Source organism: Neopelma chrysocephalum, unplaced genomic scaffold (assembly GCF_003984885.1).
Source record: "Neopelma chrysocephalum unplaced genomic scaffold, ASM398488v2 Primary Assembly neopelma1_61b, whole genome shotgun sequence".
Taxonomy (NCBI): Eukaryota; Metazoa; Chordata; class Aves; order Passeriformes; family Pipridae; genus Neopelma; species Neopelma chrysocephalum.
The window spans coordinates 4950312-4965412 of NW_020897717.1; the positions used below are offsets into that span (position 1 = coordinate 4950312).

The 15101-nt window shown below is 37.6% G+C and overlaps 1 protein-coding gene across 5 annotated transcripts in view; it reads left to right on the forward strand.

Annotated features, from left to right (window-relative positions):
• The window catches only part of SRBD1 (S1 RNA binding domain 1), a 124997-nt gene that overhangs the window by 98581 nt on the left and 11315 nt on the right, over nt 1-15101 (forward strand). For all 5 annotated transcript variants that reach the window (XM_027681916.1, XM_027681918.1, XM_027681915.1 and 2 more), the window contains 3 exons: nt 6660-6766; nt 9866-10042; nt 11840-11992. In XM_027681916.1, coding sequence (XP_027537717.1) covers nt 6660-6766; nt 9866-10042; nt 11840-11992 — 437 coding nt within the window. The remainder of the gene's footprint in view (nt 1-6659; nt 6767-9865; nt 10043-11839; nt 11993-15101) is intronic.

Below are 15101 nucleotides of genomic sequence, written 5' to 3' on the forward strand. Positions count from 1 at the left end.
CGAATGTAAAGCTTTTCACCATTAATAATTTGTATGATCACCTTTGCTACTTATTGGGAAAAATGTCCTTCTGAAATCTTCAGGAATGGTGTGGTTGATTATAATTACAATTCAGATTGCAGCCCCTCAGTCACATAACAATATGCAATGGAGAAAACTGGTACCTGCTCTGGAAAGAGGAAGGTGTTTTTGGATATATATCATTTGCTGCTAGCTTAGGCATGTCAAAGAAGCTGACTTTAGCCATCAGACACATCAGCGATGGGACTGAATTTGTGTAACAAGCTTAGCAGTATTACTGCTTCTGTTAGGACACAAGTACAAGTAAATATAAGATGAATTCCAGTAATTTGCAAGTAACTCAAAGCATTTGCATGATAAACTGGTACATTTATGTTGGGTGTTTTTTAATGTTAGAGCTGACAGACTTTGGTTTTGTTCTGTCGTTTTCTTTGAAAATATAAATCCATTTCTCTCTCTTGGGATATTTCAGTAATAGTAATATGCTGTTAAAATAAACAGAATTTGGATTTTTGAAACAAGAAATGAATGAGAGTTAAGTACATACAATAACAATATATCCTATAACAATATAACATTTGGGGAAACCACAAACAATCTTCAAAAGAAGTACTGGAAGTTAGATCCTTTTATCAAACATCAGAGGGATAAGCTTGTTTTCTTAGAATCTAACTGGAAGGGATTTTCCAGTGGATGCTAGAGCTTAAAACCCCACTCCTGAACTTTGCAACTTTTCCACCTGACATGTAAGGTGCATTTTTATTTTTTTCTAATTCTGAACACGAAAAGGTGCGTCTCCTTAGACTATTTCTGTTACCTTAGTCCTGCTGTACTTAGGGGTTTGTTATGAATGCGTTTTGCTTTTGTGGTTTCGCAAGCATTTGAAATGCAGTTAATTGTATATAGGTTACAGCACTAGTAATGTTTTTCCCTTTTTTAAAATTTTAAAACACATTTCCGTGGGTTGAATCTCTGTAAAATAATATAGTTTTGAACTTTGCTTTTGAACTTTGCTGTTGTCCCACCTAATTTCTCTTCCAGTAAATGTCATTCAGTTTGCACAGTTTTGAAAGAAAAAAATAGCATTATTTCAAGAGGCATGATCACACATGCCAATATTAAAATTCATGGATACAGAAGTTAATGGTAGGTACCAACAAAATGTTTTATGGAGTGTTAGAAGTGTTTCAGGACTTACTTAGACAGAAAAAAGTTAAATTGCATTTACTTTATTGAAGGCTGACTTTTTGGATTCAAAGGACGAGTGAGGTATAACTTGATCAAAACCCAAAATAGATTGTCTGGCATACAGTTCGATCGTATTTAGAATGGATGTTGATCTTGTTATAGTACTGTAACACTGAGCCTAGGTCAAGAACCTGCAGATTGCTGCCCAGACTTGAGAACTCATCCCCTGCCCACTGCTTTCTAACCAGCATCATTAGGTCATGTCTGCACTACATTTGTAGGCTCTGCAGGGTATGAATAATTCCTGTGCAACTGTGTTGGAAGGTGCCTTGCTTGACTCTTGGGCATTGTAAAGTAATAGGGATGCACAGGCTGGTCATGTCGATATCTACTAATGTTTGTAAATGTAAAATAATTATATAAGAATTGCTGTGCAGTAGAATTTTAAGCTGTTTGAATTTGTCTTTCAGAGACACATGCAATACTTTCTGAAATTATGATTTTTATAGGGAATCAGGAAAAGGTTACCAAATGCATTGTAATTATGTGTATTGTTTTTAGTGTTGTGTGGGAGTTTTGTTAAATTGCTGAAAGTGAAGAGATTGGAGTTGTAGTTTACTTGCATGTTAAAGCTACCAGTTCCAGTCTAGCACTAGTAATCTGGTGTTCAGGCAAAGTTAGTGTGCTGATCCACTGTTTATGCTCATGCAGATGGACTAAGTCCAGCCTCCAGGCTTTGTGTGAGCAGTGGTTCTTTGACTTGATAAATTTGCCATGCTGATGACAAATGTATTTTTACAGTGTTTTACTGCTATACTGCTAGAAATAACTGAGCTGAGAGGCTATTTAAAATACTGCTTTCCTTTTGTGTATGTCAACAGGTTTTTGAAACTGGAAAAGGACTTTCAATTACAGCTGTAGTAGCACCGTCTCAAGGAACAGATAGGGTTCTAGTAATGTTAATTATTTCCAGTGAGTTTTTGTAGCTCTTGAAACTGAGTGACACAACAATCCTTGTTCTCTGCTTCATACCATATGACAAGAAAAGATAGCTGAAGTATTGGGATACAATGATAGGACAGAGCTATCATGAGCATAATAGGTGTTCTTAAGCACTATTCTTTAGTATTAAACATTTTGTGCTGCGATTAATGAAAGTACATGAAATGAACTTAAATTGACTTTTTTTGCGTGGGTTTGCAGAAATATGAAGTATTTTGAAATATTTTTGCAATATACAATATAAATTTTTTTCTGGTAATTTTAACAAGTTTGCCACAGACTAATTTGAGCAGTAATAGTGACCAGAGATGTAAATAGCAACCCTTGGTTTTCTTTCATGTCCACCAATGTAAGTTATATTTGGGATACTCTTTATAAAAATATTAGAGAAATGTAATGTTTGAATTTCATTTATTGGTTGACTTCAATTATTTATTGTAGCAGTTTCAATTAATCAAGTAATTTTCTGTATCTTGTTCCCTGGATGACTGGATTATTCCTTAGAAAACAAATACTAAAATATGGTTGCAGTGCCCAATGTTTCTAAGGGCAAATTAATTTCTAAAGTCCTCTCCACAAAAAGCTCAAACCAAACAGCTGTCCAAGTACTTGCTAATGCGATCTGTGAGGCAAGGTGGCTTTGTTTTCTGGCAAGTGATGATAAAACGAAAGTTTGTGGATTTGCACCGGACATCCTGCAGTTTATGTCAAGTCCCTTATTTCTGCTGGCCTTAGTTTCCATAAATTGGGGGTATTGATACTTTCATTGTTTGGAAATCATATAAAATTAAGTCTCCTGCTTCAGATTTACTATTGCAGCTGTGTGAATATTTTAATGGTAGTCATTTCTGAGTCATTTTAAGAAAACCGTAGTAATGTATTTGCATGGTAAATCCAAGATGTTTGAAAGTTGCACCAAAGGACGAGCTCCTACTTGTTCGACATAGCTGTGAGAGCACCTTGTGTGCTTGACTCTGAGCTTAAAGACTATACTTAAGAGTTTTAGCAGGGACACCCTCATGCATAGGGGTACATTCAGAGTCAGTGTTCATAGGAGAGTGTTTTATTTAGAAGGCTTTGCAGGGGATCAACCGATGCGACAATTTGCCATGGTGTGCGAAGGGGTTGTCAGAGGCTGTGTAGCATGAAGTTCTGCATAAGCCCACTTTGAAAGCAGCCTTGCATTTTGAACTTGGGCTTTATTTGTGTGGGGTTTATTCTGAGGCTCTTAATGCAATAGTTCATAGTTCCTGCCTTTACAGACCCATTGTAGAGAGAGAGTAGCATGATGTATGTGTGCTTCTAGTAGTGTCTGAATAATCTGATACCACCCCAGTGCATATAAATAGTACACAGAAGTATATAATACTGTCTAACCTCTGATGTTTGAGAAGATGAGTGAAACTGTTGGAAAACTGGAAAGTGCACTGCACTTTACACTTTTCTAAAGTATAACCTGTTAGCAGTGGGAAGTCTTGGCAGTGGTTTTGGGATAATAATGTTTTAACTGCTTTTAGAAAACAAATGCATAACACTTCTCTGCTTTGTGTCAATGTAAAGAAGGGTCTAGAAATTTCTTCATCATAGCCAAAGGAAGCTGTGATTGTCGGCTACTTCTTGGGAGGCAGATTTGCCATCTGGAAAGTTCTCCTAGCTTTTGCAACTTAACATTCACTAGCTGAAAGTGTCATACTTCTGTGAGGTATTGGTAGCTTAGGGATTGTTAACTTAGGGAGTGTTTTATGCTTACCCTGTTCTGTCACATCTGCCCATTCACTTTATCTATGCCTTCACATACGTGTTGTGATATGCATTCCAAGTCGTACAACTTTTATGTGTTGGAGTAATAAAGAAAAACTTGTGCACGTCTTGTTTTGTTTTTTTAACGATGACTGGCAAACAGCAATAAAGTTAAAAGATACAAATCATCTTTGAGAGACCTGAGAACTTCTTGTCTTCCTGGTAAGAGAAATATGCAGTTGAGTATTATAGTTTTTTCAAGATGTGTGTATTCTATCACATCAATTTTCACAAACCATTACATCCACTAACTCAGATCTTTAGATAAATGCCAACTTTACATTTGAAACTGAGAATCTGTGAGCACTGGTCTTTCTTCCACTGGCAGAGATATTTCAGGATACTTAGCTCTTGATTGTGATATATCCTTTCCTTGGTTTGCAGGGAGTATAGTTGGCTGAATTAGTATTTAGGTTCGCTTTTCACAGGCTGGAAATAAAGCTTCTGCTGGATCAAATCTCTTCCAAAGAACTGCTTAGAAAAATTAGGCCAGATCAATGGATTTCCTTCTTTGCTACACCTTATGCTATAAGGCATTGTGGAGACAGTGATTAATGTCTCTATTTTGAATCATGTAACTGCATGTTGTTCCCTCTGTAGAATGATCATCTTAACGAATGAGACTGAAACCTAGGGAAACAGGAGTTTAGTCTTCTCTTTGCCACTGTATATATTCTATATATTCTACAGACTCCATATTCTAAGCAGTTGTTTCAGACCAAATTTTTTTTTAGAGGTGGCCAAGAACTGCTACAGTTAATAGACCTCGTTAATGTAACTTGTGAAACTATATCATAATCAACTTCCAAGTACTTTGGAGTCAATAGCCTTTCCTAAAAGTAGAAGGATTCATCCTCTGCATTTTTTTTCTTCTTTTGCCTTCCTTCATCACAATGAGAAAAAAAATTAGTATCTTTATCTTACAAATTAAAAATTTAGTGAAAAACCTAGCGCAGTATTTGGCAGCTGTACTTGGCAAAGAAGAGATGTTGTTTCTCAACAGTTTTATTCTGGTTTTTGTGCTGTGTTGCATAAATACATCCTTGCAAGAGCGTGCATGTGAGCTGGAAACCTGTAGCTCTAGTATATTACACTGCTGATGACAGGAGGAGGAGGGCATATATAGAAGAATTCTCTCATTAAGAGAAGCAGCATCTTCAGTAAGTCAGAAAAATAGAAATATAGGACTTCATTTAAGGGTGTGGGTTTTTATTTATATCTCTTTATTCAAAAAGGAAGTTATTGTGTTGTAGTAGCAATGCTTTAGTAAGTAGAAACTGATGTTTTATCTGCCAAGTATACAAGTAAGCCTTGTGGCTGTAGGACCAAGACTGTGTGCAAATGCTGGTAGTTACACATGTACACATTTTTTTGCATGTGAAGTTTATATAGGAGAAGTAATATTGCCAAAATATGAGCTTCTTGTTTGTAAGTAACTTTATTATGTATCACATCAAGAAAAATACATCACATTGCCTGAAATAGAGAGCTGTGAAATACATTGCCTGAAGTTTTACGATATTTTCAGTTATTAAGCACTGCTTGATGAACTACTAGTGTTAGTAGATTGGGATTGATGCTATTGGCATGTTAAACTTAACCGTGAAATCTTTAAAAGATATGAATGGCTTAGAAGGTAAAACAAAGTAGTGGATGAAGTGTTTGGTGTCTTGGCTTGGATCCAGCTTGATGTCCTAAATGAATGCATCATGAAACCACAACAGATCAACCCAGATTTACATGAGTGATGTATAAGAGCCCTGAAGCTAAGCCAACATAGTGATTGAATTAGCTCCTGCATTTAGAGAGGCTTCTCCCTCCAGGTCAGACTTCTAAGCACTGGTGGGCTTGTGTGAGGATCTAGCAGTTACAGATTGAAGTATGCCTACATTTAAGAGGAAAAGAAATCTTAGAGCTTCAGAACTTTTAACTTTGACAAGTGTGACTGATTTTCTTTTCAGGAGAAAAGGGGGAAAACACTATGAACAATAATGGAAAAACTGGAAGAATTTCCATTAGTGGTGCTTCGGTCAAGGACCTGCCAATCTTCCTAGAAGTATCTGTTCAAAATCTGAAACATTCTGTTCCTATGGGGTTGATCCAGACCTTATGTATTGCCCACCTTCATACAATACCTGGCTTGTTCTTTTAGTAAATAATAACTATATTGTAGTGTGATGCTCATAAGTTGGAAAATCTTGCAAATGTCTGTGTGTGCAGGTGCAAAAATACAGCATTTGTATATTAATGGACATTAACATATATATAACATTTAATAAACTGATTTTTTAAGTAAATAAATGTCAGATTAAAGACAAGACATAGGGGATGACTAGAAGCATTATTCCTTTTCAGTAATCATGTGTTTAATACAGTCTAGTTTTACAAGATGCAGGGAAATAGTTATTAAAAACAATACAGGGACATGAAGAGTGTCTTTATTCTAGAGATCTGTATCATGACAAAGATGTTGCAAATAGATACTGGAGACCTTCTAAAAATATATTCTACAATTCATATTTTTAACTAGTACCCTCACATAAGATATAGACAAGTTCCATCAATAATAATGTTAGTGTTGTTTAGAGTTCTTATTTATGTATGCTTTGATATTTCAGTAACCCAATATCTCCATTTTTGTTTCTCAGCATGATGTATCACAGACCTTGCTCAAAGCAACTCTGGACAGTGTGGTTGAAGAGTGTGTCAGCTTTGTTGGAGTTGATATTAACATCTGCTCAGAAATACTATTAAGGTGAGTAAAACATTTTCCTATTCCAGTAATTACATGGCTCTGGATCACAGAGTCTCTGTTTAGTCTGCCATCTCACTCAAGCTCAGCTGGAGCAAATGGCTCTTGTGTTAAACTTCCAATTACATGAAAATGACACAGTAAGACAGTATTTTACTGAATCATTAGGAGTCACTTTTTAAAGATCTGTGTTATTCTCCAGGGTAGAACTATTCTTCAGAGAAAAACAGATATTTAAAGATTTTGAGCCAACACTGCAATTTTAGAAAAACGTGCTATAATTAATTTGTATTTTTACACTGAGAAAGGGATTTTCAAATGTACTTTCTGTCTCTTAGAAGGTATTTTTATAGGTACTGCTAAGTGGAACAAGTTGTAAAAGTTGGGCGAGGAAAGGAGAAAAGGAAAGATTTAAGGGGAAACTCTTGAAAAATTTATCCCTTTTTACTGATTTTTTTTTTTTTTTTGGTAGTCATGCCATGTTTACTTGGAAAATGTTCTGGACTTTATTTTTCTTGGTTGGAAAGTAAAAGCTTATTCTTTCTTGAGTGTGTAGAGTTCAGTGCGGTTTGGGTGACAAACTCTCAGAAGAACAAAGTTGTTGATGTCATCCTCCATAGTATGAGGGGAAGAAAAAGAATGTCCAAAATCTTGGTAGTGAAAATTATATTAGGTATCAAAGTTAGGAAAAATGTATTCTTGCTAGCTCTATATTTTAATCTTTTAGCTCCTTATCATTCTTAAAAACATCTTTTCATATTTTGAAAGAGGGTCTCTTTCTATTCATTCTGATTTTATATTTTCTCTTCCATATTCTTTTTCTGTATGTCCAGCCCTTAGCCTGATGTCTGATTTCTTCTATCTTACCTGCTTTCAAATTTAGATCAGCTTTTAATAAGAAAGCAAGCAGTACCTAAATGGCAAATGCACCCATTTTCATTCATAAAATCATAGAATAGAATGATAGAATATGCTGAGCTGGAAAGGACCTATCAGGATCGTCAAAGTCCAACTCCTGGCCCTGCACAGGACACCCCAAGAATCACATCGTATGCCTGAGAGCATTGTCCAAATGGTTCATGAACTCAGACAGGCTTGGTGTTGTGACCACTTCCCTGGGAGCCTGTTTCAGTGCTCAGCCACCCTCTGGGTGAAAAACCTTCTCCTAATATCTTATCTAAACCTCCCCTGACTCAGCTCCATGCTGTTTCCTTGAGTCTTGTCACTGGTCACAAGAGTGAAGAGATCAGTACGTGCCCCTCCCCTTCGTGAGGAAGTTGTAGTACTGTGATGAGGTCTCCTCTCAGTCTCATCTTCTCCAGGCTGAACAAGCCAAGTGACCTCATCTGCTTCTTATAAGGTCTTCCCTCTAGACCCTTCACCATCCTCATGACCCTCCTTTGGACGGTCTCTAATAGTTTTTTTATACTCCATGAATCAAAGCCTACATGAGGACAATGCAAGAGGTGAGCATTGCCAGCCTTCTGCAGGGTACAGTTATACTGTGCACTTCAGGAGAAACCATCAACCTGAGGTGCCGCAGTCTCCAAAAAATTATGAATTTGGGGTGACCCTGTCCAGACATGGTTATGGGTGATAACCACATTGAATAAGTACTTTGTGTGGTCTAGTTAACCGGGCTTACAATGCTTATGTGCATGTGCCAGCATAAAGTTCTGGATCTAACTTGATCCTCAGCAGTTCAATTCTGCTATTCTGTGTAGGTGCAGTGTAAGTTTCCCTCAGTCGTGCAGTTTATGAAATTGTCACCCTAGCTAGATTGTACCATGAGCAGGGCTTTCTGCCTGTGGTTTCTGATGCTTCAAATGTACTTGACACATATTACATATGGAAGGGATGACAGTGTTATAGTATTTGCATTACTGGTGAGTATTGTGCTTGAAAGACTTGAGATCATCAGTGGAAAATTCTCTGAACTGTGTGTTGTGCCTTTGTGTCAGTGTGCTGTGATGTGTCAGTGTAAATAAGCCGGATTTCATAATGTTTCTAAGGAATTTTTGAAGAAAATTCCATTCCTAATGATTAATATTCTGACTGTGGTTAAAGGTGTGTCCCTCCAATTTAATTCTGAGCTTTCACCAACTTTGGATTATTTTTTTAACTTTTGCTTGAGGCTTAAAATAATGGAAAGATTTTTTTTTTCTTTTTTCTGGAGTTTTTACGATTCTTGACAGGTTTGCTGGTGGTATTTTTCTGGAATCAGTCCATGCCATTCTGCAAACAGATCTCTGCTGCTGTTGACTTAAAGCAGTGGCATCTGATATGGAACCTAGTGGGTGACATTTCCTTCTCTAGTGCCAGGAGTAACTGCCCACGAGAGCTCATTTCCCTCTTTCTATGATTAGCATACTCCATACACTGAAAGTTGCACTCACACGTACATACAGAAAACGTGCAGCAAAGCCAGTGCTTCTGAAGGAACTTGGCTAACTACTGTTGCACTTCACAGGTAAGTTCTTTGCCAGATCCAAGTTACGCTCAGAACAACTCAGGCAGCTTGTTCCCAGCTGCTTTTTATCTCAAGAACAGCTGAGAGAAAAGAAACAAGCTTTGTGGATTGGTTAAATTGTGTGAGGAAGGCAAGCTGCTCCCAGCCACTCTCCTTCTGGATAGCAGACATCAGCCCTTCATGTTGGGGCAAGATGTTTTGGTACCAATGGAAGAGCTGAGAGGGGGGTGTTCATACAGGAACAATTTATCTGTCCTGAACTCTCCTCCCACGTTGTTTCCTGAAGAGGGCAGCTGGGGGGAAGGCCATAAGACATGACAAATTGAATTGGTGTTACAGAAATAGCCAACAGATCATAAATTACACATCCCTGGCTTACTAGTTAAGCATGTGCAAAACCATATTGCTATACTAAGTTTTGTTGACTTGAGTGGATTCCTTCCATAGAACTAAGAGAAGGGATCCTTTTTCAGATGATGCCTTTGATCTGGGTGACTTTTTGCTAATTTCTTAGCAGTTTTTAAGTTTGGTCAACCAGATTTTCTACAGAAATATGTATCCTTGTAATGAATAGTACTTACGTTAATGACCATTTGATGTTAATAAAAGTATTTTGTCAACTTTTCTCTTAGACACATTGCAGGACTGAATACTAACAGGGCTAAAAATATAATTGAATGGCGAGAGAAAAACGGACCGTTTATAAACCGAGAACAGCTCAAAGAAGTTAAAGGTTTGGGTCCCAAAACCTTCCAACAGTGTGCTGGCTTCATCAGATTCAATCAAGAATATATAAAGACCTTTTGCAGGTAATAAAGATTTTAGCTATTCTGACTGAATTATCCAAAATAGTACAAGACAACTTTTTCCCCTTTTCTGTTTTGTATTAAGGCTTGAGACTCGAGGAATCCTAGACTCTTGTGCTCTAAAGGACAACAAATAAACTTGTTGAAGTCAATGGTTGAAGATAGTTCTTCCTCTGAATAGTCACGACGTATTAGCCTAGTCCTCTAAGTCAGGGTTTCGATAAATATGTAAATGTAATTTAAAATTCTGTCACTGAATTGGTAGAAGAAACTTGTCATGCAGCAGTATTGTGATCTGAGATATTAAAACTTTAGTCTTGTGTTTTCAGGCATAATTTAGAGATTTGTAAATTAATTAATTTAATTTTGTAAAGATTGTTTGGCAGAACTTAATGGTAGTAAACTAGTGCGGATTTTTTGAGTTTCAATTCCTTAACTCGGAGAGAGAAATTTGAATAGCTGCCTGGATCAAACTCTGTCTATGTTATACTCCTCTGCCTAGCAAGTGTGATGCAACTGCCTTCTGTCTCAAGTATGTGAGGCCTTTTCTCAAGCTCAGTTTTTCAACAGTAGGTCATGCTCATCCCTGTCATCTCATTCCCTAATTCTGTACCAAGTCTTTTCCACTTGCAACCATTCTTAGTGATCCTCTTGATCTGAAATTTTTCCTTTCTACAACTGAAAATGCCCTTTCTAGGGCAATTTCTCTTTTCCTGCCTTTCTCATTTCTCCTTCCAAAATAAAGAACTAAGAAAGGGCACAGTGGTAGCACCGCACCCACCCTTTTGCCAGTGGCTCTTCTCAAAAAATATTTTCCTGGGAAGCACATGCTGTTTTTTAGCCAACCCAATGCTCAGAAGCAATACTGTATTCCCAGTTGCTGCTGGCCAAACAGCACATGCGTAACTTCCAGGCAGGAGGTAGGCACATTAGGACTGGCTTACTGCCCGGGTGGAAGGTATACAGATTGGTTGCCCATCTGGCAGGGAAGCATATGCTGCAGGCCAAATGGTGCTCACTGTAAGCACCAGAAGACCAAAGAAATTGCTTCCAAGGCTGTATATGATCGATAGGTCTTACCATGTACAGATGTGTTCTAGTGAATGCTGGAATAAAAGAGAGGAAGAAAGGCTGATGGCTTTTTTTTCCCCAAAAAATATTTACTGGTGAAATGTGAACATTGTTTCGGATATTTTTTTTTTTTACCTTGCTGGAGCATGATTCTGATGTTAGTCAGATTCCATAAAACTTGAGAACATTGTATAACCTGAGAAATGGAGTTTGGAGCCAAATAAAGCTCTAACACCATCACCTCCAGAACATTTCTGGTGGATCCAGGTGACAAAATGAAAACTTTTGAAATGGATTTCAAGAAGGTTTCATTTTTGTCCTTTCTAATCATGTTGGTGGCTATAGAGTGTTGTACGAAGTACTTCTTGTGCTTTCTATTTAAGTGAACAATAGTGGTTATTTTAAAAATTTATATGAAAAGATAAAGTTTTGTCTGCATTTCTGTCAACAGTTGATGAGTAGAATCCAAAGTACCAGTGCTAGTTCCAGGTCCTTCAATGTGTTCTGTTTTGTCCTCCAAAAGCAGGGACTTACTTGTGGTTTAGGAAACAAACAAAGAAGCACGAAAGGAGTGTTTGCAGTAGGAGTCATTGATGCCTTTACTATATTCTGAGCAATTGTTTTATTTAAGAGAAACTTCAGGGGGAAAAGTATGTTGGTTTCATGCATGGACACTGGCCTAGGATCATCTTCATTGAGAATGACATGACCATTTTTGATTTCTGGCAGTAATAAGAAAACTGAGCTTGGAAGTCGTGCACTTTTGACAAAAGCAGGTGCTCTGGGTAAAAAGAAGAGTAAACCAATACCATGTGCCTGGCGACAGCCCAATCCTTTGGACCAAACTTGTATTCATCCAGAATCTTACAACCTTGCAATGAGGTAAGTAGTGGGAAAGCTTTTGAACCATTGACAGCATCAATTTTTAAAATGAAAGTACTGATTTTTCTGTCAACAGTCTGCTCAGCCTTTTGAGACAGCAATACTTATTTTAATTTAATGCTTTTTCCTCTTTCTGCAAGAAGGTCTGCTTCAGACATATGTGAGCAAGTATCGTTACTATGAGCCTTTAAAATTAAATTCTGATATTGCGAGATCTAATTAAGATGTATATATAAAGTTCCCACATACAGGAACACCGTGATTGTTTTACTGAGTCACTGTGATTGTTTTACTGAGTGACCTTTGGCTAAAAGAAGAGAATGGTTTTTGTGTAAGTCAGAAAAAAGTAATTAGGAATTCATAAGTGCCTCTGGTTAGGATGTACTGTGGCTGGTAAATCCTAGTATAAGCTGTGATCTTTTCTATCCGCCCTGGATGAAATTGAACTCTTTCCTCTTCGGAAAACTTATCACCTACCACAAATGAGTGCATATTTATTTTTAAAGTGATTTATGCTGAACAGGTTCTTTTCTTAAAAAGTGCTGGAGCCAGTAGCCAGACGCTTTAAGATTCTTATGATCTCTGTTGAGAATACTGTTCCTGAAGAAACAAACTCGTGCTTCCTGTTTTATAAACAAAACCATCCTTAAACCTCATGCTGAATTTTTGAATTCATGAAGCTTGAGTCTTTACCTGAAAAAGTTGTACAGGACCTTGCATTTTCAGGACACCTTCCCTTCAGCGCGTGCCCTGTTCTCTCTTCCTATGTGTAGGTCTTCGTGCTTTCCTTCTGCTGCTAGGCATGCAGTGCACTTTTGCTTCCATCCTCTCCCTGCCACAGTTCATTCTTCTTTGTGCCTGATTCTAGGACCACCATGCAATTTCCTGCTAGAGTCCGTGCCCATTGTGCAGTGTATAGGTAACTAGTTTCTCCTTTTCCATGACCATTTCCCTTTTTTTTATTTATGCATCACCATTTTTTACTAATTCTCTTCCCTGTGCGTAGCTGCGGAAAAAAATCAGTCAAGGTCCTGATCTTAATGATCTTATGATTGGTAAATGGCTTATAGGATGAACATCTTGGTCATCCCAACTGGAGATTATTGAGTTGTGTGAGTTAATGTGCAAAATGAATATAAATCAGTTATTCAAAACTAATTTTGATTTTCAATATTGAGTTTCATTCAATTTAAGTTTCAAGTACTAAGGTTTTGGTTTTTAGCTTTCCAGCCCTAGTTCCCTAATAAAATACTCAGCGAAGTGTTCACAATGTTACCAGCTTCACTTAAAGGCTAGTATGGCCAGTCTTCGCAAACGAAGATTTTGGGAAAGGTCTTTTACCTTTCGAGCCTGCGCAGTGGATTTTTTTAGGTGAGACACAGCATGCGCTGAACTGAACCCACCCTTTAATCCTAAGGTTCATCTGCCGGGGCCAAGCGAGCTTGGACAATGGCAGTGAGGTCCTCAGGATGTAGGTTTGTTTAGAGTGACCTTCTCATAGATGGATGGCCTTACAGGGCTGACGAGCTCCATCTGCCCGGGGGAGTATCCCTGACCGGGAATCGAACCCGGGCCTCGGCGGTGAGAGCGCCTCATCCTAACCACTAGACCACCAGGGGTCCCCACTTAAAGGCTAATGTGGAAGGATTGCTTCAAGTATATCCAGAGAAATATATCCAGTTAATGGTGGAATACTACAGGAATTTACCTACATACAATATTGTCAGAAAATAAAGAATTGGTACTTGGTTTCCAGAGCAGCACAGGTTACTTTTGTATCTGAAGTGGTGAATGGGGTTATTACTGCATAGGGTAGGACAGATATTCACATATACAGTTGAAATTCTGGAGACAATTTTAATATGTATCACAGATCATATAACTGTGATTTGGAATTTAACTGGGAACCCAGGATTAGCACTATTAAAAAAAATAGAATAAAAAAATTATTGAACACAGCTTTTACATCTCAACCAAGATACTGGTTTGAGTCAGGGAGGAGACTGGCACCTACTGCACAGCCAACACTGCTTAGAACACTTGCTGATTCTTCAAATATGCTCAAGTACAAAATCATGGGACTTCTAAGCCATTGTAGAAGTATTACATGGCTGAAGACCAGTGTTATTTCTCATGCCATCTCTCTTTGGCTAATGCAATTATTTTGCAGTAAGTTTCCAGCTGTGCCAGTGTCTCTTCTGTTTCTCACCAAACACTGTTTTCCTAGGCTGAGTTTTCAGGTGAAGTGTTTAGGTCCAAGTGTGTGTTACAGATATTGTACCATACAGGGGTTTTTTTGGGGGTTGGGTTTTTTTGTTTTGTTTTTAATGCAAAAGATTATCAGTTGGTTACCAAACAAATATAAAACAACAGTTAAAATATTTGCCAATGAAAGACCAAAACTAGTAAGTGTAGCATCTGTCTCTAACTACCTGAAATAGTTTTTTGTTTTCTTTGGGCTATTTCTCTGTTGTCTGTCATACACATTTATAAGTACCTGTACATGTAGTGCGATGTGTGGAGAAAAAAAGTCTTAAAGTGCTTTCAGGGCTTTCTGTGAATGTACTCTATGTTCAACAGTATTTGTATTTTTGTTTTTCTTGCAATCAAAAGACAGTTTCCCTAAAAGCTTGTTAAATATGGAGGTGATAGCTTTTATGGTGGATTGTATGAATATGCGTCAACTTGATATCACAAAATGGTGTGGGGAAGGAGGCAAATTTTTTCATTGTGAATAGCTGTTTCAAGAAAAGAAAATACAGCTCTGAAACAAACTGACAAAAGCCAAGAAGTGTAGTGTTAAAAATTGACACTGGTGACATAAGGGCTAAATTTAAACCAGGCATCCTCCCCTCAAGCAACTAATGCTATAATTTAGCAATGATTATATATTTTAGATGACTTTTCAAAAAAAAAAAGATGAGCTGTTAAGCTTCTTAGAACTTACGAAAATGGCTTTCCAAACCTTTTTTTCCCTGCCTAAATGTGAATTAAGAAAAGAATTCTACTAGGAATTCAGACTCCACAGAGAAGTCAGTCCAAAGCTTACTGGTGCTGTTGACAAGTTTTGCTGACAGACAGTGGATGGGAGTGGGCTTCTAATTCCCTT